The 26,774-nt window shown below is 49.0% G+C and overlaps 1 protein-coding gene and 1 long non-coding RNA gene across 2 annotated transcripts in view; both read right to left on the reverse strand.

The window, feature by feature from the left end:
• Positions 1-3,214, reverse strand: part of TMEM123 (transmembrane protein 123) — a 57,300-nt gene extending 54,086 nt beyond the window's left edge. Inside the window, exon 1 of the mRNA XM_047072364.1 lies at positions 3,068-3,214. Coding sequence (XP_046928320.1) covers positions 3,068-3,167 — 100 coding nt within the window. The 5' untranslated portion in view covers positions 3,168-3,214. The remainder of the gene's footprint in view (positions 1-3,067) is intronic.
• Positions 3,215-9,367: 6,153 nt separating this feature from the next.
• LOC124505646 (uncharacterized) lies at positions 9,368-25,044 on the reverse strand. Its single transcript, XR_006960698.1, has 3 exons — positions 24,945-25,044; positions 18,175-18,267; positions 9,368-9,881 (listed from the first exon to the last, which is right to left on the reverse strand). It is a non-coding gene; the product is annotated as an uncharacterized LOC124505646 (long non-coding RNA).
• Between the last annotated feature and the right edge of the window lie 1,730 nt (positions 25,045-26,774).

Genomic DNA, 26,774 nt, shown 5'->3' on the forward strand with positions numbered 1-26,774 from the left:
CAAGAGGTCACGCCTGGACGACTCCTCTTCCCCACTCCCTCACCCAGTCCTCTGTTAGCAAGGCGTTTCAGTTCCACCCCCAAACAGATAAGCAACACACGCACTGTCTACACTCCCAACACGCCACTGTCTTTCTCCTAGGCTACTGTTTCTGTGTCCCTGCCATTGTCACTCTTACGAGGCATCACTTCCTGGCAACCTTTTTTGCTTGAAAAAGAGACAAAAGCAGATGATCTTTGCAGCTCGAGGACCTTCCTCCTTTTTGCAGTCAATTACTTATGAAGCAGGTGCCGTGGGTAGGCAGGTTTTGTATCCTAGGAGACAAAGATACCGAGCACCTAACTACAAAGAGGCTGATGCTTTCTGTGACGGAAACCAAACATTAACATACAATAATGTGCTGAATGGTAGAAAGTTACATTCATCAAGTGGTTCAGACTCACTGGGGATTAATTTAATCCCCTAACTGGCTGCCCAGTAGGGTGGTGTTTGGTGCCTGGGGCTCACTTTAGAAAGTCCCAGTTACTAGGAGTCCCTCCCTGAGACTCGCCCGGGCTGAGAACATGTGAACTATGGCTTTCCTGAGAGTGGACACATGTCATCAAGAGAGCCGCAAGTGGCCATCTCCGGGCAACCTGTTTGAACTCTTGACTCCCGCATTTCTGGAGCCACCTGTGTTCTTGGACTTTTCTGTCCAAGACTCAACAAAGGCCCTTCTTTGCACTAAAGCTGTTCAAAATGGGTTTCTGTGACCTACCACCAAGGGTCCTGATGGACGCCGCCCCCATCTATCCTGCTTGCCGCTTCACTAACATGTTCACAGCCTTCCCCACACCTCCAACTGAAGATATTTATGAAACTACACGGCAGACTGAAGGAGATTTTAAACAAGAATTTCAATGTTTTGATCTTCTCCTGCAATATTCCAGGTAATAGCACATTGGAGACTGAAGCATTATTTACCAGCACAGCCAACACCACCTAAAGTGACCTAATGGCAAAATGGTTAATTAAGAGTTTGGATTTTAATCTCTGAAATCAAACATGTTTGAGCTGTTTTACTTTGAATATATTAAGGTCTAAGCCTCTGTTTTTTTCATCTATAAAATGGGAAGAATACTGTGAAGATTCATCAGGACGAGGATTATCCTATTAGCATAATAGGACATACACAGGAAACTGCCAACTGAAAACACTGTAAAAGCCCTAGTATGATTGTTTTTTGTTTTTTTAAGTTTATTTATTTTTGACAGAGACAGAGCGCAAGCATGAGCTGGGGGAGGGCAAAGAGAGAGGGAGACAGAATCCGAAGCAGGCTCCAGGCTCCGAGCTGTCAGCACAGAGCTCGACGTGGGGCTTGAACTCTCGAACTGTGTGACCCGGGCCAAAGTCAGACACCTAACTGACTAAGCCACCCAGGCGCCCCGTGCCCTAGTATGATTGTTAAAAATTACCGTACTTCACAAGGATACTTCATACACATTACACACTCCACAGGAAGGCCAGGAAACATTTCCTTGTTTTGAGAAGTTCTCTACAGAACCGTCTTTTAGTCTAATTTCACAGTGACATTAGCCTTGTAGACGTGGATTCCAGCTCCTGTTTGCTGTAGTGGTTCATGAAATGAAGGCTCTCCTGCAGCAGAGATTCATTCCCAGATTTCCAAACAGCGCTCACCTCTAGTGAGACGTTAAGTAATAAACAGAACAGTCCAACAGTGAGTATTAAAACAAGGCAATCTGGGGCGCCTGGGTGGCTCAGTCGGTTAAGCGTCCGACTTCAGCCAGGTCACGATCTCGCGGTCCGTGAGTTCGAGCTCCGCGTCGGGCTCTGGGCTGATGGCTCAGAGCCTGGAGCCTGCTTCCAGTTCTGTGTCTCCCTCTCTCTCTGCCCCTCCCCCGTTCATGCTCTATCTCTCTCTGTCTCAAAAAGAAATAAACGTTAAAAAAAAAAATTAAAAAAAATAATAAAACAAGGCAATCTGTTATTAAGGCAAAAAAAAAAAAAAAAGAAAGCAAGGACACTCTAACCAGTTTCTCTGACCAGAAATTCACCGCAGAAACAATAAAGTTTACTTTCACAAAATAACAAATAAAAAAAAATGGAGATCTGCCCTTATTGATATTGGTATAAAATTAGCACCAAAACAGACTGTTTCATTCCAGATTGTTCACCTTACAGTGAAACATCTCATTAATATGGAAAATAGGATGGACGTGATTCACTGATCATCAAACTCAGGGCTGCAAAGCCGGCTCGGGACATGCACAATTCAGCACAGCAAACCAACAAAACAACCAGCCAAACAAACAGAAAGTATTATTGTCTTAACTTCACCCAGATAATTCTAGCCAAAGCAGGTGTTGCGCCTGAACTGCAGCCTTCATCCCTCGCTAAACACACAGCAGGTGGACGGAATTTAAAACTACGGAGGACTTGGGTCACTGAAAAGAACTTACCCTAGCTTCCCGACCACTGCCCGGTGACCGGACCGCGACAGTGGCTGACAAAGGGAACGCGGAAAGCACGCGGCGAACCCCAGCTTCCCGGCCCTTCCCCAAAAGGACCCCCTCACCACCCCCACCCCGAGAACGACGAGGGCCCTGCGCCGGGGGCGCGCACAGCTGGCGGTGGCACGAGGGCTGCGCGGCAGGTGCGCGCCGGGACAGGTACCCACCGCGCGGGGCGGGGCGCATCCGCGGGGGCGCCCGGGGGGCAGCGCGCCCCCCCCGCGACGTCCCCCCTCGCGTCTGGGGGCCTCAGTCCGCGGCCGCGCGGCCCGGCGCTAAAGGACTCCCCACACCCGCCGGGCACGTGTGCGCAGGAACCCGACCCAGCTTCCAGAAGGGGGGGGCCGGGGGCACTTACCCCCACCCCCCCGGGACACACCAACTTCGGGGCGCGGGAGGGGGCCAGGAAACCGCGAGCCCGCGCCTGGGTCACTCAACAGGTTACGCGCCCCTCCGGGCCTGCTACGGCGGCCGGCCCGAGCCTCAGTTTCCCCGGCCACGTCCGGGGGGGCCCCCCGCGCGCACAACCTTCCCGGGGAGCCCGCGCCGCCACCTACCGTCCAGGCCCGCGCTGTCCACCGCGGCCTTCAGCAGCGCCAGCACCAGCAGCGCGCACAGGACCAGCGCGGCCCAGCCGCCGCGCGCGCCCGCTCCCATTGTTCCGAGGGCGGGACGCGCCGGCCCCGCGGCTCCCGACCGAGCGTCCGCCGCGCCGCACAGCCGCCCCGCTGCGCACGGGCGCCGGCCCCCCAGATGCCCAAATAGGGCGCGGGAGCCGGCTGGGGGCGGGACGGGCGCGCAGGGGCGGGGCTTGGCGGAGGGAGGGGCAGGGCCTGGTGGGGAGGCGGGGCGGGGGTCGGCGAGGGCGGGGTTTGGAGGAGGGGCGGGGCGGGGCCGGCGCGCGGGAGAGGGGCTGGGGCTCGAGGTGGGGCGGGGTCGGGTGGGGAGGCGGGAAGGGGCAGGCGCGCGGGGGCGGGGCTTGGCTCGGGCAGCGGGCCCAGCAGGACGCGCAGGGACGGGGCGGGGCGGGGCGGGGTCGAGGGCGGGGCCTGCGAGGCAAAGCAGAGCGCGGGGGCGGGACCTGGCGGAGGCGGAGGAGCGGGCCCAGGCCGAGTAGGAGGTGGAGTTCTGCCGGGGCGGGGCTTGTCGGGGGCGCGGCCCGGACACCCGGACGCTGAGGCGCCGCGCCCCCCTGCCTCGCGGGCGAGCCCCAGAAGCTTCAGCGGTTTCCTTTCTTCTCGGAAGTGGCGGTGTTGTTGTCGGGGAGCGGAGCGGGCGCTGGGCCTCCCGGGCCCGGAAGGAGTTGTCGGGTGGTGGTCGGTGGGGCCCGGGCCACGTGGCCCAGCGGCACCGGGGAAGCTGCAGACTGGCTGAGCTGCGCGCCCCGGGGGAGGCCTCTTGTTGGGGTCGTGACCCGCTGGACTTTCTCTTCGGGGGACCCAGTCTCAGCTGTGGTGGGGGCTCTACAAATTCCTAGTTTAAATCCACACATAAAACAGCCACGATCTCTGGACAGGTGCACCCCCCTTTACACCACTGGGCTTTCGGGAAGGATCTGCATCAGTACCCGTTGTGACAAATCCCAGGAGGAGCTTGCTTTTAGGACAGAAGCCATTATGTTCTGGGCCGCTCTTCCCCGACACCATTTCGGCATTTCGGTCTCGTAGGAACGATGCACTTTCCATGGGGGTCCTGTATCCCACGCTGTACCTCATCCTTGGCCGCCCGTGCCCTCCAGCTCTGTGCCTGCAGAGCCCAGTGGAGAGGGGAACGAAGCCAAAGCCGGGGAGTGGAGCCACCCAGGCCCTGCTCCTCCCTTCTTTCCCTCGGGGCTGCTGCCCAGTTCTCATGGAATAACCTGTTCGGAATAGTTTGGGGCCAAGTCCCTCTTAAGCCAACGGAGCCGATTCCACTCACTTGTCTTGACTTGCAGTGACTCTAAAGTCAGCTTTTTGTTCCTGCTAAGAGCCCTGAAGGGACCTGTAGGCACTGGTAGCTGATGCAGGACAACGACAAAGATTGAGTGGGACCCCTCAGCTGAGATGGAAAACAGCAGGATCCAGGACACTTAAAATGCCTATGAATCCCCAAGCTACCGCTCTCTACACGCTGCAGATCTTTGATATCTGACCCAGATTTCATGTCATAAAGGCCACATCGTTGCCTTGAAATGTGAAGTTCCCAAAAGTATGTTAGGAGGGATATACTTACTGATCTCACAAAGTCCATCGATATGGACTTGACTGATCATGGAGACTGAAGAGGGCAATCTGTCCCAGCAAGCACTCCCTGGCCTCCACCCTGCAGCCAGCTCCACTGGGGAGTCTGGGTTAGGGATAAATTGTTCTGGCAACTGCTTAGCCCACTGACCAAGCATCTCACAGCCCAGGTTCAACGTGCCTCTCCAGCCTCGGTTTGGCCACCCATGGACACGGGAGGTGTCCAGTTCCTTGGCATTGGGACACATTGTTTTCTCCTTCTGAAATGCCCCCCTCTGTTCTCTCGACCATCCTACACGTGAGTCTTCCTTTCAGGCTCGGTGTACATGTACCTGGGAATCTGGGGTAGAATGGAAGATGCCCCCAGAAGAGAAATGAGAAAGTCTGGAAGACAGAATGTGAACATGACAGTTTCTTCTGGAACTGACCTTGACCTGAATGACCTCCATCCTGTTGTCTGATTTCCGCGCCACCAGCTTTGCTTTGGTAGTCACGGCACAGAACTGTGGGTGGACCCACAGTTTCCTCCAGTGTGAGGGGGCTGGGGAAGGAAGGGACCATGTCCTTCCTGTCCTCCTGCGAAGTCCTAGGGGAGGTCTGCCCTCCCCGGGGAGATCTGCTTCTGCTCCCGCCACTGCACCATTAGACCCTGCCGATGTGAAAAGTTCAAAGGGCGCAGGAGCCCTTGGCGATCTAGCTGTCCCCCACCTCCCAGCCTCATGTCTGGATCCCTCTCCGCAACCTCATGGGACTCCTCGAAGTTCTCCAGATGTTCCGGGGCCTTCTGTGCCCTGCGTGTTTGCTCTTGCTCTTCCTTTTGCCAGGATGCCTTCTGACGTCCTCTCCTGGTCAGTTTTCAGTCACCTTTCGAGACTCCCTTCCTACCTCTTCTTCTCCCCAGTCACCCAGGCAGGTTTTGGTGCTCACATCTCCCCGCTCATACTTTGACCAGCTTGGTCACCCTGCTTCTACCCTCTTCCCACAGCAGCCAGAGTGATCCTTCTAGAATATGAGTCAGAGGATGCTATTCCCCTGCCTGCCACTTTCCAGAGTCCAAAATCATGGCCCTGCGCAACGTGGTCCTTGGCTGCTCTTCGAGCCCCATTGCCTGCCCTCTCCCCCTTCACCTACTCAGCCCCAGCCTCCTTTTAGTTGTTTAGAAATGCCACATCGGTTCCCACCCCAGAGCCTTTCTGCTTACCACCCCCTCATGTCATCTAGCTCTCTGCTCATCTCAGAAAAGCTTTTCTTGGAGACTGCACCTCAGTTTTATGTGTCTTGGTGGCACCTACCACTTTCCATCGTTACGCTCACGTGTATGCTCAGTGTTTGTCTCTCCTCCAGGGATGCAGGTCCCATGAGAACCGAAGAGTGTCTCTGGATGCAGGTTTCTGGTTCGGCTCCTATCCCGTATTGCTGCAACACAGTGGACGCTGGTCGTACTTATGGCCACTCATCATCTTTTGAATAGCTTGTCTGCTTTTCTATCTCAAATCCTCGGCCTCCTTTGCAGCCGGGCTCCAGAATGTGTCAGCGGCTGTGCCAATCCGACTCGTGCACGTGAAGCTTCAGTCCCGGTCTGAGCAGGCAGAGGCACCAGGCCGGCCTGGAGCGCCCAGCTCTGCGGATTCCAACAGCAGCAGACGCAGGGGGCTGTGAGGCCCGCACTCACAGCAACATCCCTTCCCCGGGGGACGGGGCCATAAGACCCAGTGTCTGATGCAGATGTGGTACTGGTGGGGAGCTGCAGGGGAAAGTTTCTCACGGGACCAGTTCTGCAGGGTTTGGGGCATTATTCCTGGAGGCTTAGCCTCCGCCATGATTCTCTACACCATCCACCAATCCTGAGAGCCACCCAGCATCTTCAATGTCCTCCTTTCCTGCCAGGTCAGCAAGGGGCAGCTTTCCTTCTCCCGTCTAAGAACGCTGGCTCTATCCAGTTGTACACGCCTTTCCCCCCACCCCCAGGTGGCTATAATCTCCATTAGATGCTTTGTCAATGCTGCGTGCTTACAGTATGATGGACAGTGTCCTGATGGACTTGGCAGTCTCGTGGGAGGACAGACGCACGGGCAGAGTCTAGTCACTGACACAGAGGGTGGTGGATGCCACGATGTGATACTGGACCAGCACGCACTGGAATGAGGGTCTGTGTCTTGGCATTTGTACCTGGGAGTGTAACACGCTTTCCGTCATAGACAAGGCATTCAGTGTGTGTGTATTTGTGCAACGAACGTGGGCTGGACATAAAGAAAGCAAACTACGGTACTTTTCTCCCTCAGTCATGTTTTCCCCCACCCATTCTGTATTTCCCATACATCTGTGTCTTAGACTTAAGGTCACCTGAGGATGAAGTAGAGACTGGGACCATCATTCGTTCATTCATTCATTCAATCAGTCAATATGCAAAAATTTACTGAACTCATGTCCTATACCAAGCACGGTGCTGGGTGCTGGGAAACAGCAGCAAATAGCACAGATCTACCTGCCTCCTAAAATGACAGACCCCAGTGAGTGGTTGGAAAGGGCAATGGTCTCCAGATAGGAATGACAGAAGCTGCTTGTTAAGTCTGCACAAAAGACACGGAGATTTCATTTTCCATCACGGCAATTCCTTACATCCCACGGTCAATTTTTATTCATTCAAAGAAAAAGAGGTAATAAGGGAAGAGGCTCGTCCGGTCAGGTGTGCACAGGTAATTACCTTCTAACTGCATATAAGCCAATCTGTTGATAAATCAGTATTTGCATGAGGAACGAGCCCGAGTTTTCCAGACTTTGAGACCGTGAGGGAGCAGCTAATAAGACAAGGCAGTGGGAGGACTGAACAAAAGAGTGTGGGTTGGTCTGTGGCCATCTCCCTGCCGCTGCCAATTTCCTGTCAACTTCCACGTTAGCAGATCGACAGCACGTGAGCACCCACTGCGATTAAGTCTTCACAGGGCGCGCGGATTCTCTGGGCCTCCTCCCTCTCCTGTACTCTGCTGCCTTCCCCTGTGTTCTGGAGCCCCTGCTCTACTCACACCTTCTTCCTCCCTCTGCTTTTCGTTCTTCCTTCATGCTTCTTCCCCCAGAGTACAATTAATTCAAAAGGATCTACTGGGTGTCTATTTTGTATTCAGTGCTCTGCAGGATTCGTGCATTAAGACAAGAGCAAAAGAAAGAACACAAGAAGCAAAAACCAAGTAAAGGTGAAGATCCAATGGCAGAGACCATACACTCCTACACAACTGGGTTTTGTCTCCAAACCAGGAGGTCAGAGAAGAAAGTTCCGGGCAGACGACAGTTTAGAAGGAATGACTTCTCCAAAAGGGAGGGGGGAGCTGTGTCTGAAACCACAGCACTTGTCTGGGGGAGAGGAGGGGGTGGGGAGTTTTCGGTGTGCGATCCGGGCAGGATCACGTCGTGAGGATGGGAGGAAGAGGAGATCCGAGATCAGGGGTTTCTGGCGGTGGACGCGGGGAAGCCCCCTGAGCTCTTTCACGGTTAGTCCCTGCTTGTTTGTCAGACCTTCTCTGGAGGAGGCCACAGGGACTCGGCTCACTTTCCTTTCCTCGTTCAAGTCACAGATGACCACCCCGGCTCTTCGGTGCCCTTCCTTCCTCGAGCCTGCATACGGACATGGTCGCGAGTCCCCAGGCCACCGCTGCCAGCTGCACGGATCATAAGCACTTTCTATGGCCAGAGTTTCAGGGCTAATCATGATGAAGAAATTGACAAAAGATAAAATAGCTATGATGAGGAAGTTAAAAAAAATCTGAAATAAAGTTATTACAGTTTTTTATTTAATGTTTATTTATTTTGAGAGAGAGAGGGAGGGAGAGAGGGAGGGAGCGAGAGAGAGGGAGACGGGGAGAGAGAGAATCCCAAGCGGACTCCGAGCTGTCAGCACAGGGCACAATGTGGGGCCAGAGCCCACAACCATGAGATCATGACCTGAGCCAAAATCCGGAGTCAGATGCCTCACCGACTGAGCCACCGTGCACCCCACAAAGTTCTGACAGTCTTGACCCCTGCCCAGTAGTTCCTGTCTCCCACCGGGGAGATGGAGGAATAGGCCTTAGCTTTCATCCACTCCACAAAAGTTTGAGACTGAAGGCACACACATACACACAAGGACCCGCCAGAAGTAAGCGCTGTGCTGAGGAAACAGCAGTGTGATGGATGGAACTGGGTGGTTACTTCAGGACAGGTACTCAGGGGAGTTTTCTCTAAGAAGGTAACTGTCAAGCTGAGTCCTTAAAAGGAGGCCTGTGAAAGAACCAGGGGAAGTACATTTCAACCAAGCCTGGGGTGTTGGGAGAGCAGAGAGGAAGCCACTGTGGCCGGAGCTTGGTGAGTAAGGGCAGAGAGGCACAAGTGAGGGTTGGGGTTATTCAGGCGAGAAGTGTGGATTTTAATTTACATATGATGGAGAGCCATTCGAGAATTGGCAAAGTGATATGTTATGATTTATATTTTTAAAACAGACTATGCCAGGGGCTCCCGGGTGGCTCAGTGGTGGCCACTTCAGCACAGGTCACGATCTCACCGGCGAGGAGTTCGAGTACCGTGTCAGGCTCTGGGCTGACAGCTGAGGGCCTGGAGCCTGCTTCAGATTCTGTGTCTCCCTCTCTCTCTGCCCCTCCCTGGCTCTCTTTCTTGCAAAAATAAATAAACATGTTTAAAAATTTAAAAAATACAAAAATAAAAAAGACTACACCAGCTCTCTAAAGCAACAAGAGTAGAAACGGGGAATCTTGTCCGAGGCCTACTGCGTGGTGTCTCCAACCACCATAGAAGTGGCGACAATGGAAGCCGCAGATGGGTTTGGGATGTGGACTGGGTGTGGAGTCGGTTGCACGTGGCGGGTGACAGAAAGAGAGATTAAGGCTGACCCCTCGGTTTGTGGCTTGAGCACCTGGCTGGACGATAGTTCCACATCCCATTCCTTGGAACGGGCCACTCTCAGAACTTGGCCTCAATGTCCCTCTGTCATCTCTGAGTCCTGCAAGACAGCCTCTCTCCAGAACGCGGGCAGAGCGAGCCACGGTAGAACCAAGTTTCAATGATCGTGTGTTGGTGTCTCCGTGGTCAGCGGTGCTCTGTCTGGGCAGCGCTGGGCGTTACCAAAGTCCACTGTCACCCAGGAGAGGTGCACGTGGGGTATCACCTGCAGCGACAGCAGATGGGAAGTAAGAACTATAGCTGAAGAGACGAAACTGGTTGTTGGAGGATCATTGCAATGCTGGGGAAATAGAACAGAAAGATTCCAACAAAAGCCCCCTCTGTAACAACATAGAAGAGAAAGAGAACATGATTTCAATGCTGGGTAAGCATGATCAGCGATAGCATGGGTGTAAGCTACAAGTGACTACAGAGTCTGGAGAGATTTTCACGTAAATTTATACAGAAAGTGGGGGAGAGGCAGGAGAGACGAGAGGATAGACCCTGTGATGGTCTCATCATACCAGAGGGAGACTGTGAGCTGACTCAGTAAGTGTTTACACTTTCAGGGGTCAGGAGGCCCAAGACTTTGGTTTGTGAGAACACAAGCTCAGGCCACTTTTACCAGGTCTGCTGTGTTCTCAAGGTGACATCCTGAAGAAGGGACGGTAGGGAGGCAGTGGCCTCCATCGTCAACGAAAACTCATCACTGTACCTTTTCTTTTCTTTTTTCTTTTTTTTTTTTAATGTTTATTTATTTTTGAGACAGAGAGAGACACAGCATGAGCAGGGAAGGGGCAGAGAGAGAGGGAGACACAGAATGTGAAGCAGGCTCCAGGCTCTGAGCCATCAGCCCAGAGCCCGACGCGGGGCTCGAACTCACGAACTGTGAGATCGTGACCTGAGCCGAAGTCGGACGCTTAACCGACTGAGCCACCCAGGCGCCCCATCACTGTACCTTTCCAAGTGGCCACGTAATTTTTCCCAAGACCTTTCATGTAGCCCACCCCAAATAAATAATACATGATATATGAGAATTTCATCATGTAATAAAAGCAAGGTAATACATTATAGGCATTTGTGATTTCTCCCAGGCCTTCCCCCCAGTCCTAACTCCTAAGTCCCCTTCCAGGAGAGGGGGGAGTGTGCCAGCCCCATCCTGAACCTTCGTTAGGCAGAATCAGTGGCCCAGGAGAGAGGGGCTGAGCCAAAGAAGCAAGAACGGATGCCAAGATGATGCAAAGGGCTATAATTTATTGGTCGGAAGAAGCAAAAGAAATCCAAGGAAGAGGAAAGAAAAGCAAAACGAAGAAACACAGGGATGACATTTAGAGGGAGTTTTTGGTGATGCTTTTGAGACTGGGGCTTTGAGTCACCTGTGGGCCGAAGACTCCCAGAGAGATGGATGGGGCCAAGCGGACGAAGCGCTATTACGTTACATGTGGAATTACACTCAGTATTCTTCAAGTTAGGCAAAGATTCGGATGACGTTTAAACGGCCTGTGATTACTGAACTAATTTCTTACACAGAACGGGAAGCCCTTCAGGGACTGGGTTGGGTCACCCCTTATCCGAGACTCAGGGGAGTATTAACCTCGAAGGTGATGTGAAGTCAGTAGAAATCATCCACAGGTTCTTTGAGGGGCACCTACTGTAATGACATCATGGAGGAAGGAACAGAATGGTATAAGCTGTGGCCAAACTCTTGAGGCTCTTATATTTGGATAAATGAAAGTTTTCCATAGGACACATAAGTAATAACATACCACCAAAAGGGATGTCATAAGACTATGAGGGCTGCTGAGTTGGTAGGAGGGTTTGCCTGTGGTTTGCTGGGTATGAATAGCTATTTTTCCTGTTCTATTTTTTAAGTTTGCCTCTCCCAAACTGTAATAATTTTTTTAAACTTGAAGATTCTACAATTCCACCATATATACCAAACAAAAAACACCATTCTTAGAAAAAAAAAAAAAAAGCATGGGGAAAAAGCACTCAGGGGTGATAGTTCTCCAGGTAATCTTTTTTTTTTCTCCTTTCCACTTTTGTTAATTTTCCCATTTTTCTAAAGTTAAAATTTTTACATATAACGTAATACTTTTAAGCCTTAATTTTAGAACTGTAAGTGTAATAATGATAAAAAATGTGTTGGGCACCTGGTTGGGCACTAGATGAAAGATAAGCATGATTTAATCTTCTCTTGAGTTTAGACCCGAGGAAGAAAAGACTAAAACAAAATTCTATGATGGAGAGCAAAACCCAGAACTTATTCAAATTCTTTCCCCCAGATATATTAAGGAGACTCTTTCCAACGGTCCAGTCTTTGTGCAGACATCGCTGCCATTTGCCTGATCATATGACTCGTATCTTGGTGAGGTTAACCTCGGAAAGAAGATTGTCCTGGGACCTCAGTATTTGTTTCTGATCTCAGCCCTGCAGCTGACTTACCGTGTATGAGGTCAAGCTTTCTAACCAGTTTTACTCTTGACTTCTTCATCGTAAAAATAAGGGATTTACATGCGTTGTTGGTGGTAATGTAAAATGCTGCAGATGGCGTGGAAAACAGATTGGCAGTTCCCCAGAGTCCAATACAGAATCATCCTATTACCCAACAATTTTACTCCCAGGTATATACTCAAAGGAATGAAAAATGGACTCGGATATTGTAAATCCAGTATTTACAGCATTTTTCACAATATTGACAAAGGGAAACGAGCGTCCATCAGCAAAGGAACAGATAAACCGAATGTGGTAAACGCATGGAAAATGTTCGACACTCAGTTCCCTACACCAACAAGCAATGCTCAGGCACCAGCTGTATGCGCTACAGTTTAATTCACCTCTGACACTACCTACCTGGAGAGAGCTTCAGATGGCACAGGTGAGGGGTTCAATTCTCCCACCCCCAATACACACACACTTCGGTGGCCAGCTGCCAGTCACCCCGGTTGTTAGTCGTGCTTCTGACCTACTGGCTATAAATCAGAGGTTCCAAGGGCCTGTCCTTGGGTTTGATTTACTGGAGTGGCTCACTGAACTCAGGAAACCCCTTTAGTCACTGGAATACTGGCTTACTATAAAAGGACAGAACTCAGGAACCACCAGACAGGCTTACTATAAAAGGACAGAGCAAGGAATGGGGATAGGGCACGGGGCTTCACCTGCTCCAGGGAGCCACTGGCCCCCAGATCTCCACAGTGTTTACCAACCGGGATGCTCTCTGAACCCTGTCCTTTCTGGGTATTAATGGAGGCTTCATTACATAGGTACGGTGATGTAATCATCACCTGTGGGCCGCGTTTTTACCTACAGCCCCTCTCCCCTCTCTGGAGGTCAGGGGCTGGGACTGCAGTCTCCCGTTCTGTGAGTCACCTGGCTGGTCCCCCTGGCAATGAGTTATCTTGCTCTAGTGACTGAGGGACTTTCCAAAAACCACCTCATTAACATAACAAAAGACACCTTGAATTTTCTCAGACTTTGGAAATTCCATGAGTTTTATTTAGATGCTGTCCTGCTGGGAAGGGAAATGAGGACCAGTATGCATTTCTTATAAAAGACGGGGCGCCTGGCTGGCTCAGTCCGTAGAGCATGCGCTCTTGATTTTGGGTTGGGCGTGGAGCCTACTCCAAAAAACAATCCCACTATACACCATACCATGGAATATTCTTCAGCCGCAAAAGGGAACAAAGTTCTGAAACATGGACGGGCTCTGGAAACATGCTAAGTGAAATATGCCAGATGTAGAAGACAAATATTATGTGATTCCAGTTAGTGATTTAGAAATATCTAAACTATCTTTGAACTCATGTTCTAGAACACCATGGCCGAAGGGCTCATGAAAGAAGAGCAAGCCTATGTGGGCCATGAAGGATGTGTTGTAACTAGTCCCCTAGACTCCGCAAGGACAGTGGAGCCCAAGTATGGCAAGTGGGAGACTGCGGGCCAAGTCCAGTGGGGAGAGGTGTTTTGTTTGGCTTTTGCAGTTTACCAACATAGCACTTAAGATTTTAAATAATTTGTTGCTAAAATGTAAAACCCAGGGGTATCGCGATAAAAAATTCTCACGTCTAATTCCTCTTGAAATATTGGAAGATGCAGTCCCAACTAGCTAGAGACAGTGCTTGCCCCAAACATCCCTCCCTCTTTACTTACTCCCAGCTGGCCTCACTGATGTTGCTACGTGACTTGCCTGTCCTGTGGCATTTGAATTTGGGGCCCCTCGCATCAACCAATGATCGGGTGAATTGTTTCTGAGAGCCCTACACTTGGGTTGTCAATGCTTTAAAAGCAAAGTGTCAGAGAAATTTCTTTTTCTTAATTTAGTTCCTTTCACCTCATCTACCACACGGAAGGGACTGTTCTGGGCTACCACACAGGGTTTCAGTTTTCTGTAACTGACACAAATATATGTGAATAATTTTGTGAGCACAGAGTTCTAAAGAATGCTTAAAATAAAGAGATTTTTCATGCATGAAGTCTCTGAAGTTTGATCACTGCTTCCTTGAATATTCAAACATTTTATAACAACGTTTAAAAGCCTCTACTTTTACTAGGTTTATTTTCTATTTCAAAAGGAGTCATAAGTATCACATGAAAGTAGAAAGACAATTTAAACAATACACAGAAGTCTGTAAGAAAAAAAGTCCTTCCTGTTTGACCTCCCTAGGGGTAACCACAGGTGTTAGATTTTTTCTCTCCAGACCTCTGTTTTTGTTTGTATATGTGTTTTTGCACATACAGTTATGCAGAGATTTGTACATGCAATTATATGAACATGGAAACATACAACAGGTCTTTTTTTTCCACAAAAAAGAATTACACTGTAGTTATTGTTTCACAACTTGTTTTAATTGGACAATATATTGTGATCATGTTTCCATAGCTACACAAAGAGATATGCTTCCTCCTTTGCGATAACAGCATGGCATCAGTGCATGGGTATAGTTTATTTAAAATTAATTATTTTGACAGATATTTAGGTTATCTCTGATTTCTCCTAATTTATTTACGGCACTGCACGCATCCCTCAGCCAATATCCTGGCGACACGGAAAAAGTGATTTTGAGGAGTGTATTCTTAGCAAGGAGATTATTCAGTCAGAGCATGTGTGTTTTAAAAATTCTGATCAGCATTGTGAAATGTACTTTCAAATTTATATTCCCACTCTTGCTGACACTGAACATTACCTCTTTGTCTTTTGCCAACGTGATAGGCAAGTGATGGAGTCTCATTTTGTTCAATTTGCATTTCTGTTTTTATTAACTGAGACAGCACACCTTTGGTTATTTTATTAGGCATTTGCATTTCCTCTTCTGGGAACGACGTGTTTACATCCTTAGTTGCTTAACTCTTATTTATGTACATGAAAATATATCTACAGATCTATAAACTAAGAGATGTTGCAAAACCCAGCTCCTGGCTCGGTGAGAATGTTTGCTCTTGTTCCCGGCCAGTGTATCAGCTTCCTCTTGTCGTGGCTTGTAGATGTCTGAATCAACGGTAAGATAAGTAACTTCTGTTCTTCTCCCAGAACAACTAGCTTGGTGTGGTGTGTAATTTAAAAAGAAAGAAATGACAAAGGTCTCTCACTGGCCTTTAGAAGATCGTAATCGAATGCTATGAAATGCACATGGGAGCAAGTACAACAAAAATAATAAAAATCACTTGCCTTTGATCAGTGCTTTGCAGTTTGTGTTCTTTTGATAAATAAGGTGTAAATAAATAATGAAAAAATTAGGTAAAAAAGATAAGCACCGTAACGTAACAGGGCTTTAGGGGAAAGAGAAATAAATTGGTGCTGTGGGGAGTGGTATTGTGGAACAGGAGAGAATTCTGAGGACAATGGAGAGATGGAAGATAGGATGAGAAGGATTTTTGTGGGTAGAAGAGACAGAACAAGAGGGTGAGGGTCTATCTGGGAAAGAAAGATCATTGCCCTCTGAATTGAGCATCGCATTTGGAATGTGTGGGAAGTGGCCACAGCAGTGAAGAATCCTCTACCAACTTTTCTTCCTTTGAGCACCATGCTACCGTTAACTCAATCTTGAGGTTATACTATACTTTTTTTAAAAAATTGGGTTAGCAATACTTATGTTGGTCAAAATAGACCTTAAAACAAAGACCGTAACAAGAAACAAAGAAAGTCACTACATGATGATAAAGGGAACAATCCAACAAGAGGATGTAGCAATAGTAAATACGTATGCACCCAACAAGAAAGCATCTAAATACATAAAGCAAATATTAACAGACATAAAGGAAGAAATTGACAGTAATACAGTAATAGTAGGATCCTTTCATGCCCCACTTACATCAATAGATACATCATCCAGACAGAAAATCAGTGTGGAAATAGTGGCTTTGAATGACACACTGGGCCAGATGGACCTAACAGATATATCCAGAACATGCCCATCCCCAAACAACAGAATATACATTTTTTTCAAGTGCACATGGGACATTCTCCAGAAGAGATTGCATTTTAGGCTACAAAAGAAGTCTCAGTAATTCAAAAAGACCTTTTCTGCACCTTTTCTGACCACAACGCTATGAAATTTGAAGTCAACCACAAGAAAAACTCTGGAAATAACAAATACAGGCAGAGCAAACAGCATGCTACTAAGAATGAATGGGTCAACCAAGAAATCAAAAAAGAAATTAAAAAATACATGTAAACAAATGAAAATAAAAATACAACAGTCCAAAATCTCTGAAATGCAGCAAGAGTGGTTCCAGGAGGGAAGTTTATAGTAACATAGGCCTGCTCAAGAAATAAGAAAAGTCTCAAATAAACACCATAACCTTACACCTAAAGGAGCTAGAAAGAGAGGACCAAACAAAACTCCAAGCCAGTGGAAGAAAAGAAGACAGAACAACGGGGAGAGTGTCTATCTGGGAAAGAAAGATCACTCCCCTTTGAATTGAGCATGGCATTTGGAACATTTGGAAGTGACTGTAGAGGGAAGAATGCCCTATTAACTTTCTCCCTTTTGAGCACCATACTCCAGTTAACTCAATTGCAAGTTATTTCATAATTTTTTATCAGCCACATCTCATATGACTGGTTTATATTGAGTTTGAGGTGAACAGAAATCTTCTGGTGTTTGCACATGGACCTTGTCTGTGACCACAGGAGGAAGATACCACGTCTGAACCATGCTGTCCCTGACACAGTCACACGGTCACAGCAACATCCGTGAACTCACTGATTTCTTCGATCATTTGTTACAACATTCCAAAAACTGGTATCCCCGCCCACTCTGCATTAGGACTCTGTGCCCGGTCCTGGGGACACGAAGATGAGAACGTCAAGTTCCCTTCCTTGTGGAACACGAGGACCCCCACAGGCTGGGGGAAGGGAAGGCTTAGCTGCTCAGCTAGCTGCGACACTCCAGTCTCTAGGTGTCAGAGATAACACGTCAGAATCTGAGTGGCTTGAGGGCCTCCGGGTCTTGTGCACTCTTGTTACCAAGCGCTGGCCTCGCTGGGTGCCTGGAGCTCAGGGACTGGTGACGTGAGCTCCTGAGGAGGTGGTGACCCACGGTCTCATTCAGGGTGGCCTTGGTCTTAATTTATACTGTATTTTGTATTCTATCTGTTCACAGGTGAGTAGGCTTCAGTGGAAGAAGGAAGTTGTACTGAAGCTTAAAATATTATTTCTTATTAACCAGATGGTTTAGGTGACCCTCTAGCATATTAGAAAGGTGCTATGGCTGTAAGGACAGTGGCATTATAATCTAACATAGTTAGACACCGGTTACTTCTTTGAAGGTACTTATGTTCAGATTGTCTGGTTTTGAATTATCTTGTTGCTTGTTGTAAACCATAAGTTTAACAATAATAAAGTATCTAATTTTCAACTCCCTGGGTTTCTGTATTAACAAAACAATTGTATTTTCCCCATGTCAAATAAATCAGATACTGTATTTATAAAACACCAATGAAAAAAGCCTGACTTCAGGGTTAAGACAGGCATAGTGAATGACACTGCCGTTAAGTGTTAGAAGACCGGACTTCTGGCCTCATTTCTGCCACTTCTAATTGTGGAGCCCAAGCCACAGACGTATAGCTCTAGTTTCCTCTTCGGTGAAATGAGAATGAGGAGTACTGATAACACCTACACACACACACACACACACACACACACACACACACACACACACACACGTTTTGGAAACAGCTTATTTTTTTTAAGTTTAGTTATTTATTTTGAGAGAATGAGGAGGGGAAGGGCAGACAGGGAGGGAGAGAGAGAATACCAAGCAGGCTCTGCACTGTCAGCGCGAGGTCTGACGTGGGGCTCAAACTCACGAACTATGAGATCATCACCTGAGCCAAAATGAAGAGTCGGACACTTAATCGACTGAGCCGTGCAGGCGCCCCAGGAGGACTTATTTGGCAAAGGAGTGTCTTATGTCCCATCCAACAACAACGTGGAACTGTACCCATGAATTCAGGGGACACGAGCATGTGCTGACTCCAGAGATGTGAGGCTGGGCATCTGCCCCGCTAAACATACTCACTGTGGCATCCAAAGCCCGATTCTCCATCCGTCCTTGCCTCATCTGCAAGCATCAGGGAAGCCCCTTAGTTCCTCAGAACTTCCATTTCTTCAGCTGGGATATGAGAATAATAAGAGCACCTCTGTCAAAGTGATGTTAGAAAGAAGACATGAGACAATTCATAGAAAACCCCTACTGTTGCATCTGGCTCAGCATGTGGTCAGTGTTACTTCTGTCTTCGTCTAAAATACTTAGGTCTAGCTTTCCTATGCTTCCTAGGAGCATGGTTTCATATGGTTTCTCCAGCCAGTAAGGCTCAAGCCTCTAGGATTATGCAAAAATGTTACTGATTTATAAATATTGTCATTGACAGGTGCTGGATAGCAGTAATAATTTTAATAATTTGGTCAGAATTATAATTTGAATGAAATCAACACAATATAGCTCTTATGAGCGGCAGGCCATGTTCTAAGAACGTTACATATATTAACTAACTCAGTCCCCAACAAGGAGGGGTACTATTATTATCATGCCCTTTTTATACACGAGGAAGTCCAAGGGACAGGCCACACAGCTAAGTGGCAAAGGGTATTTAAAGCCAGGACGTTTGCGTCCAGAACTCATGCTCTTAACTACTTTGTTTGACTGATTATTTTATTTTTAAAATTATTATTAGTTTTTTTAATGTTTATTTATTTTTGAGAGAAAGAGAAAGAGTGCACACGTGAATCGGGGAGAGGCAGAGAGAGAGGGAGGACAGAAGATCTGAAGTGGGCTCTGTGCTGACAGCAGTGAGCCTGACATGAGGCTCAAATTCACTAACCGTGACTTGGTGACCTGAGCTGAAGTTGGATGCTCGACTGACTGAGCCACGCAGGCGCCCCTACTTTGCTGACTGTTTTATAAAAACCGTATACACTCCTGAGCACGTATTTGCTTTAAACATCAGAAAGTTTTAAGAAGTCTGGGAAACCCTAGAATTAATGATGAAATATGAGAGGAAAGACCAGGTAGACTAAAACATTGATTTTCTGTGATAATAAAGAGAGAAAACACTAAATAAAGGGAACCTTTTTGAAATGAAATCAGTGAAACTCTGTGAGAATGGTCAAGTAGAATTACCAGTGTCACTGGCAATACAACATCCTAGACACCTCAGTTGACTTTCACAGTGAAAACGCATACAAATGCTGGATAAAGGATAAAGGGACATTTAGAAAACTAGACTTCAACAAATTGATGAAGTTAGGAATCTTCAAAGGCTAAACGGGAAGTGAGAAAAGCAAAAATACAAACAGGCCGAAGAGCTGGCTTTCTCCATGAGGACCTTTGCTAAACCAACCTCTGGTTTTCAAGTGACGGGGTTCAGGACACACTACCCTGAAAGGTGAGGGACAGCGTTAGAAGAGGGCAGAAGCGGGCGGTCTCTCTGGCCTCCCCTGACCCTTCTCCCCAATGCAGGTCATGAGACCCTCCAGTGAGAGGGGTCCTCCCTATACGAGGAGAGAAGGAGCAGCCTCACCTCCGGGGTGAGGGAGAAGAATCCCAACAGGCAGGCCTGGCTAGGCCTCCTCCAGCTCACCCCCTCATCCCCTTTGTCCTATCCCACTTGTCCATCCTGTCCCCTCACCATCAAACCTGGTGTAAAAACGCTGGTCATTTCCCTATGAAAGTTCTCAGGTCACGTAAAACTTCTATTAAACGAATTTGTACTGTTTGCTCCTATTAATCTGCCCTTGTCGGTTTACTTTCCGGATCCAACCAGGGACCCTGAGAGGGATGGAAAACTTTTTCCTCCCCTGCAGGAGCCCTTGAGGGACACAGGGGCCAGGGCCTGGGAGAGCAAAGAGCAAAGGCCTGGAGATTCCAGTGTCCTCTTAGTTTTCTTCCTCTCTTTCCTTCTGGAAGCTGGTCACATACCAGTCATCATTCCTGGCCCTCCTCCTTCAGCCAGGCCTCTTCCTCAGTGGGTAGGAAGTGTAGTCGCAGGAGTCTCCTGGCGGCCTGGGACCTCCCTCCCTCTAGCTGCCTCTGCAGCCTCGACTCTCCCAGCTGCCCTTTCCCAGGCACTGAGCCTGGGGGGAAATGGTGAGTCAGAAGTTTCTACTAGGGACGAGTGACAAGCAGATCCGAGTAGAGACAGATTCTTTTCTGTCTTCCCACGGAAGAGAAAGGTGAGTCTCCCATGCGCTCGCCATCCTTTGTAGGAGCGTTAGCGCTCTGGCATTTACCTCCCAATTTAAGCTTTCATTTGTTGTTTCATTCGATAAATATTTATGAAGGGCCCAGTCTGTGACAATTGGTTAAGTGCTGGGGACATAAGAAGGGAGGTGAGACGTATTCCCTGCCCTTCCAGAGCTTCAGTGGAACTCTCAGGAGTGGGCTGTTTCTAACCCCAGCTTGCAAACAAAGTGTGTGAAGCTCGGAGAGGCCAAGGGAAGAGTGGTCACAGGATTAAGGCTGCACCTGTCCCTTCTCTGGCCCTCGCTCCTTCTACCACATCCGCCGCTCACTGAGGATCTGTGCTAGCGAAGGCTTTTGGGTGGAAAATGACAGAAAAGGAAATTGAACTACCTTAAACTAAAACAGGAATTTGGGAATTAGGAATGAAACCAAGCCCTAGGAAGGGGAAGGGAGGGTGCGGGCACCAGGGGAGACCCGGCCTCAGGGAATCCTATGGACAGTGTTGAGAGTCTCTCCCTTGCTCTTGTATCTTTTGCATCCCCATAGTTTGGACTGACCTGTTATCTACTATGTCAGACAGATTCTCTCCAGGCACGGGGAGGTGGGGGGGGGTGCAGCTTACCGGCAGTCTGTCCCGCATCCTAATGACTCACGACAAAGGAAAAAAGGCTACTTCCCTGCTACCTACAGTTAGAACAATTCTGGGGAAAGTGGATTTATTCTACGTGTACCATAAGCACACCTCTGGAGCCGCCCTTGACACCAGAGGGGTGAGGAGTTCTGATCGCCTCTACCTGTGTCCCCCTACTTCTGTAGCCAAGGATGACAATGCTTATAATGGAAAGAAGGGGTGGTGGCCCCAATGCGGCCGCTGCATGCTGAGAACAGTGCCAACACTCAGTAGGTACCTGATGACATCAGCCAAAAAAGAAGCAGCAATCCCAATAAGGGTCTGGCACAGCACTTTTATGTCAATACTAATGGTACCATCTTCTAATATTCAAATGCTGTATTGATGAGCTTTGTTCTACTAGATAGGCTCTAAAAAATTAATTAGGAAGCCTGTCCTGCTTTATTCTTGTCTAAATAACATTCGATATATATGTTCCTTGATGTTTAAAAAAAAATTCACCCATAAAAACATTGGGAACTAGGTTTTGGAAAAGGATGCTGATACTTATTTAAAATTCTTTCCTGGGGGCGCCTGGGTGGCGCAGTCGGTTAAGCGTCCGACTTCAGCCAGGTCACGATCTCGCGGTCCCGGAGTTCGAGCCCCGTGTCAGGCTCTGGGCTGATGGCTCAGAGCCTGGAGCCTGTTTCCGATTCTGTGTCTCCCTCTCTCTCTGCCCCTCCCCCGTTCATGCTCTGTCTCTCTCTGTCCCAAAAATAAATAAACGTTGAAAAAAAAAAATTAAAAAAAAAAAAAATAAATAAAATTCTTTCCTGGCCGGGGGGGCGCCTGGCTGGCTCAATCGGTGAAGCATGCGACTCTTAATCTTGGGGTTGTGACTTCAAGCCCCACGTTGGGTGTAGAGATTACTTAAAAATAAATAAAAATTAAAAACAATAGAATAAAATAAAAATTCTTTCCTGGGTATTGAGTGTATTTAAATTTGTATAATTAGTAACATATGATAGATATTCAAACTACGTTAGTTTCCTCTCCAACTGGAAAACAGAGGAGATTGTAATGCTAAAGATGACTGAGAAAGGGTATAACTTTAAGGTGACTTAAGAATTTTAAGAAGATTGGGGCGCCTGGGTGGCGCAGTCGGTTAAGCGTCCGACTTCAGCCAGGTCACGATCTCGCGGTCCGGGAGTTCGAGCCCCGCGTCAGGCTCTGGGCTGATGGCTCAGAGCCTGGAGCCTGTTTCCGATTCTGTGTCTCCCTCTCTCTCTGCCCCTCCCCCGTTCATGCTCTGTCTCTCTCTGTCCCAAAAATAAATAAACGTTGAAAAAAAAATTAAAAAAAAAAAAGAATTTTAAGAAGATTAATATGAGAGCAGTGCTGAAAAAGAAAAGTATCAGAGAACGTTTTGGGACCGTGCTTCTCAAACAACTGGTGATGAAGAACCAACTGCTTTTCTCTTTTAAAAACTGAATGCTGATCACTTGTAAGACACTATTATGAGGAGCAGGAAAATAAAATTTGAGTAACTGGTATACAAAACGCAGCCCGATGCCCTACTTTTAGATTCAATAAAATCACTCTCTCACATTACTGTAAATGCTTCTAAAGAATATCTCCGTTTCTTCCTTGCCTTGGATTGGACTGGGAATCACCTTTTCAGGGAGGGGAACTAGCAGCAAGGTTGTGCAATAACGCCCGTGTCGGCACCGTCAAAGACCACCAGGCACGCACCTGCTCCTGAGCAAGCAGGGTTGTTGCTCAGTGTATCCAGGGAGACAGCGCACCCTGCAACACGTTAGCAAGAAGTGACTGAAAAGGACTTTTGGGGGAGGATTTCGGCTTCTGTTAGGTCATACTGAGACATGGTTGGATGCTGTCCTCAAGCAGGGGCAATTCTATGAGTGGGTACAGGACGAGGACAGGGATAAACAGAATCCAAAGCTTTCACTGGCCCAGAGACAACGGCAGTCATTTCCGCTAGGATGGAAAACATTTTGGTTATTTTTGTGGCTTGGACGTGTTCCTGTTTTTGTCTGTGTTCAGACAAGCTCACGGAGCCGCCCGGTCTCAGGATGTTCTGCGAAACTGTTTGTGCACTCACCAGTGGTGAGGGCCGGGCCAGAGGCAGGGTGTGGTGAGGGCCAGGCCCAGAGGCAGGGTGACTTTCTCTTTCCCACGGCTGTGAGGGGACACATGGGACACACTGTAAAAGGTTAAAAACATTTGAAGGTAAAGGAACTGGATGTGGGGAGTCACTCACATGCAGGGTTTGTGCCCCCGCAGGCCTGGGCTGGAACTCAAGAGTCTGCATTTCTAACCAGTCACCAGGCCCAGGCGTTGCTGATGATGCCAGGGCCAGGCCATACTTGGAAAACTGGTGAGGTTGGTGAAGGTTATCAAAGGTGGGGATGTTTACAGGAAGGAAAGACCTACTGTAGTTAGCTGTGTTCCGAGGATAAAGTCTAGAGCTTTCTGGAAATACTCTGGTGTGGTTCTGACCCTGGGCTGCACTGTGCCTGTTCCTGGTTTAAATTACCACTCTCTGAGGGGCATGTTCACAAAGGAAGATTCTGTCCAAAGTAATGGGTGCAGATGGTTGACAAATAAGCTTGTCATTAACGTGAAAATAAGTTATGTATTTATGGTCCACATTCCAGGAAGTTCCCAGTTACAAAGAAGCAGATCCATTTTAGGAAAATGGGTTTGAAAACGAGCAATTCAACTGGATTATCTGCAAACTGACTTATTCACAAGTAGATGGTGAACAAAATGCAAAGTAACTCTCACAATCCCCTTTTTACCTATTTTTTTCTGTGGCCTTAAGACACAATTCCTTTTGTAAGGAAGATGTAATTGCTTATCCTTTTGAAACATATACATGTCTGTACCCAAAAAATTGAGTTTCTGCCTGACTTTTATTCTTTCCTGAGACATCTGGTGAAGAGAGGAAGTGGTAAATACGGTGGAAACGGCGGGATCTCTAATTGTTCTGAATAAAGGTTTTGACTTTCCTCTACATTTGGCTGCAGAGGGGATAAAAGAAACCAAGTGTGACCTATTATGTGCTGGCTACTTTATTACGTTGACTGGGTTACAGAAGAACTTTGACCAAGTCCTTGTCCTCAAGGAGGCTCCAGTCCATTGGAGGGACACAGCCACAATCAGCTAGAGAGAGTAAAGTGTCACGGGTGTTGTGCCAGACATTTGGATAAGGACGTTGAGACTGGCAACCACAGATACTAAGCGAGGAGGGAACACGGCAGATGACCGGGGAGAGCGGAGGCAAAGTTCACAGCGGAGCTGACCTTGGGGTTGAGCCTTGAAGTGGAGGAAGGACTGAAGGAGGGCGAATCCCGGAGGGAGGCGGCGCGGTCAGCCTGTCCAGAGGGCGGGGGCGGGGAATACCAGACCTGTCCCCAGCGAGCCGGCGCTAACCCTCGCGGGGCCGGGGCAGCGGCACAGGTACCGCGGCCTGGCTGGTGGCCCTGCTGTGACCCCGAGGTCCTCGCACACGCGTGAGCAATGCCGTCCGTGTCCCACCGGCACCCCTGGAGAGTAAGACGGAAGAGGGGACTCCCTTCCGTCCCGCACGGGTCTCCTTCCCGAGATAAAGCGCATCAAGACGAGATGGGCGAGAAGGCACCTCCCGGCCGGGCCCGGTCACCGGTGAGCGGTGCGGGGTCGCGGCCCGCGGCAGGTGGAAGGGCGGGGAAAACCGGCGCGGAAGGGCCACCGAGAGACCCGCAGATACAAGCCTGAGCCCGGAGCCGGGATCCGCTGCAGGTTTGCAGCTAAGACCGGAAACCAGGGGACGCGAGAATCATGACCTCTCTTCGTGGCCCTCACCCGTGGGGCAGCGTCACGTGGCCTCCAAGCAGCCGGCACCTCGGGCCGAAGAGGGCCAGCGCCCGCCGCCCCAGCAGCTCGCACCCCCTCCAGTCACGCCCTGGGGCCGCTCGGGCCCACGTGGCCTCACCTGCCTGTGGTCCTCGTCGGCACCGTGCTGTCGGCTCCGCCGCTTCTGGCGGTTTCCCTGACACATTTAGGACGCTGGAATATTGGCCCAAGCTCTGAAACCCCGGCGCTGAAGGAGGTGCTCCCGGGGGAACCCCTCGCGTTGCGTCGGGAGGCCTGCAGCGTCCTGGGTCCCGCCGGCCCGTGCGCATGCGCACCTCTCCCCGCCCGCCTGCCGCCCTCAGCTCCCCGCCGGTGCGCATGCCCACACGCGTTTCTGACACCGGTTCTCCCCAACGTCCAGCTGCGTGTCCCACGTTTTCGCTCAGCCCCACGCTGTGTCCCTGAGGAGGCCTCAGATCCCACCCGGTCAGGGCTCAGTCCCGGGACTCTGTTCCTCAACCCCCATTTCAGTTGTGGGTCATGAGGGGTGGGTCCCCAGGGTCCTCGCGACTTCTGTCCACCTTGGCTGGACATCTCGCGGTCGCACGCTCGCCCTCGTCAGAGTAAAGCATTTGCTAGGGCAGCTCTCAGAACTCAGGGAAACACGTTTACCCGCTTATTAAAGGACACGACAAAGGTGCAGATGAAGAGCCAGACGAAGAGTCGCGTGGGGTGAGTTCTGGGAGGCCCCAGAACAGGAGCCTCTGGAGTTGGGGTGTCACCCTCCCTGAATGTGGGTGTGTTCACCGACATGGGAGCCCTCTGAGCCCCTTGCTTTAGGCATGATCAGTCCATTTTCAGCCCCTCTCCCTTCCCGAGAGAATGGAGGGTGAGGGTGCTGAAATTTCAAGCTCCTAATCCTGGCTTGGTCTTTGTGGTGAAAGGACACCCCCTGGGGTCACCTCATGCAAGTAAAAGACACTCCGATCAGCTAGGACATTACCAGGGTATCAGGAGGCCTGTGCCAGGAATTGGGGGGAGGAGACCAACACGTATCTTTTCTGTCACTTCGTGGTGGTGTGGCCTCACACGGGGTCCCCTGCCTCTGGTCAAGATGGCTTTGGGATTCTTCTCTTGGGTCTGGGGGCTGGGATCCTGGCTCCACTTGGTGGATCGCAGGGATGGCAGTCACTGGTGCTGGAGTCAACTTACTTTTGTGTAGATGTTAAGAGTTTACTTGCTTTATTTAGGGTGCACTTCCAGCTTCCCAGTGAGGTGAATGTTACGATTTCTACACTGCCAGTGAGAAGCCTACAACCCAGACAGACCAGGTAAGTTTACCCTGTGATTCGGCTCATGCACAGCATCAAACCCACGTCCGTCGTGGCGGGTTCACCCCGTGGGTAAGGTATTGTGGGTGGCAGGGGCTGCTGTTACTAACTACCAGGAGAGCGGGTGTCACGTGGAGCCCTCCGGGGCAGACTGGGGAGTGTGGGCAACTGGTTATCTGTCTCTTTTTAAAAGAACAAATTATAATTTGGGTAATCGTTTTTACTTTCGAAAATTCTCCATCTTACTGATTTGTAACCTTAGTTTTATTATTTCTTTTCTTTAGGAAGGATAAGATTGCCATTTCCTTTCATGAAGCCAATTTAACTCTCATATGAAAACTTGATAAAAAACAGTACACTAAAAGTAGATTACAGCCCAGTCTCACTGGTGAATACCGATGCAAAGATCCTAATGTGTACTAGCTCACTGAATTCAATGATTAAAAGAATATACTATATTGTGATAAATTATGGTTAACGTTTAGGAATGTAAGGAGAAAAACTACATTAGAAAAAAACTATTAATGTAATTTCATATACTAACAAGCTAAAGAAGGAAATACTTAGGAACATTTCAACAGATACACAAAAAGCATCTTATTTACTATGTAAGTTAGTAGAAAACTAGAAACAAAAGG

This window comes from Lynx rufus, unplaced genomic scaffold (genome assembly GCF_022079265.1).
Source record: "Lynx rufus isolate CCGP_SWC_20201006 ecotype Redwood Valley unplaced genomic scaffold, mLynRuf1.p SCAF_9, whole genome shotgun sequence".
Lineage (NCBI taxonomy): Eukaryota > Metazoa > Chordata > Mammalia > Carnivora > Felidae > Lynx > Lynx rufus.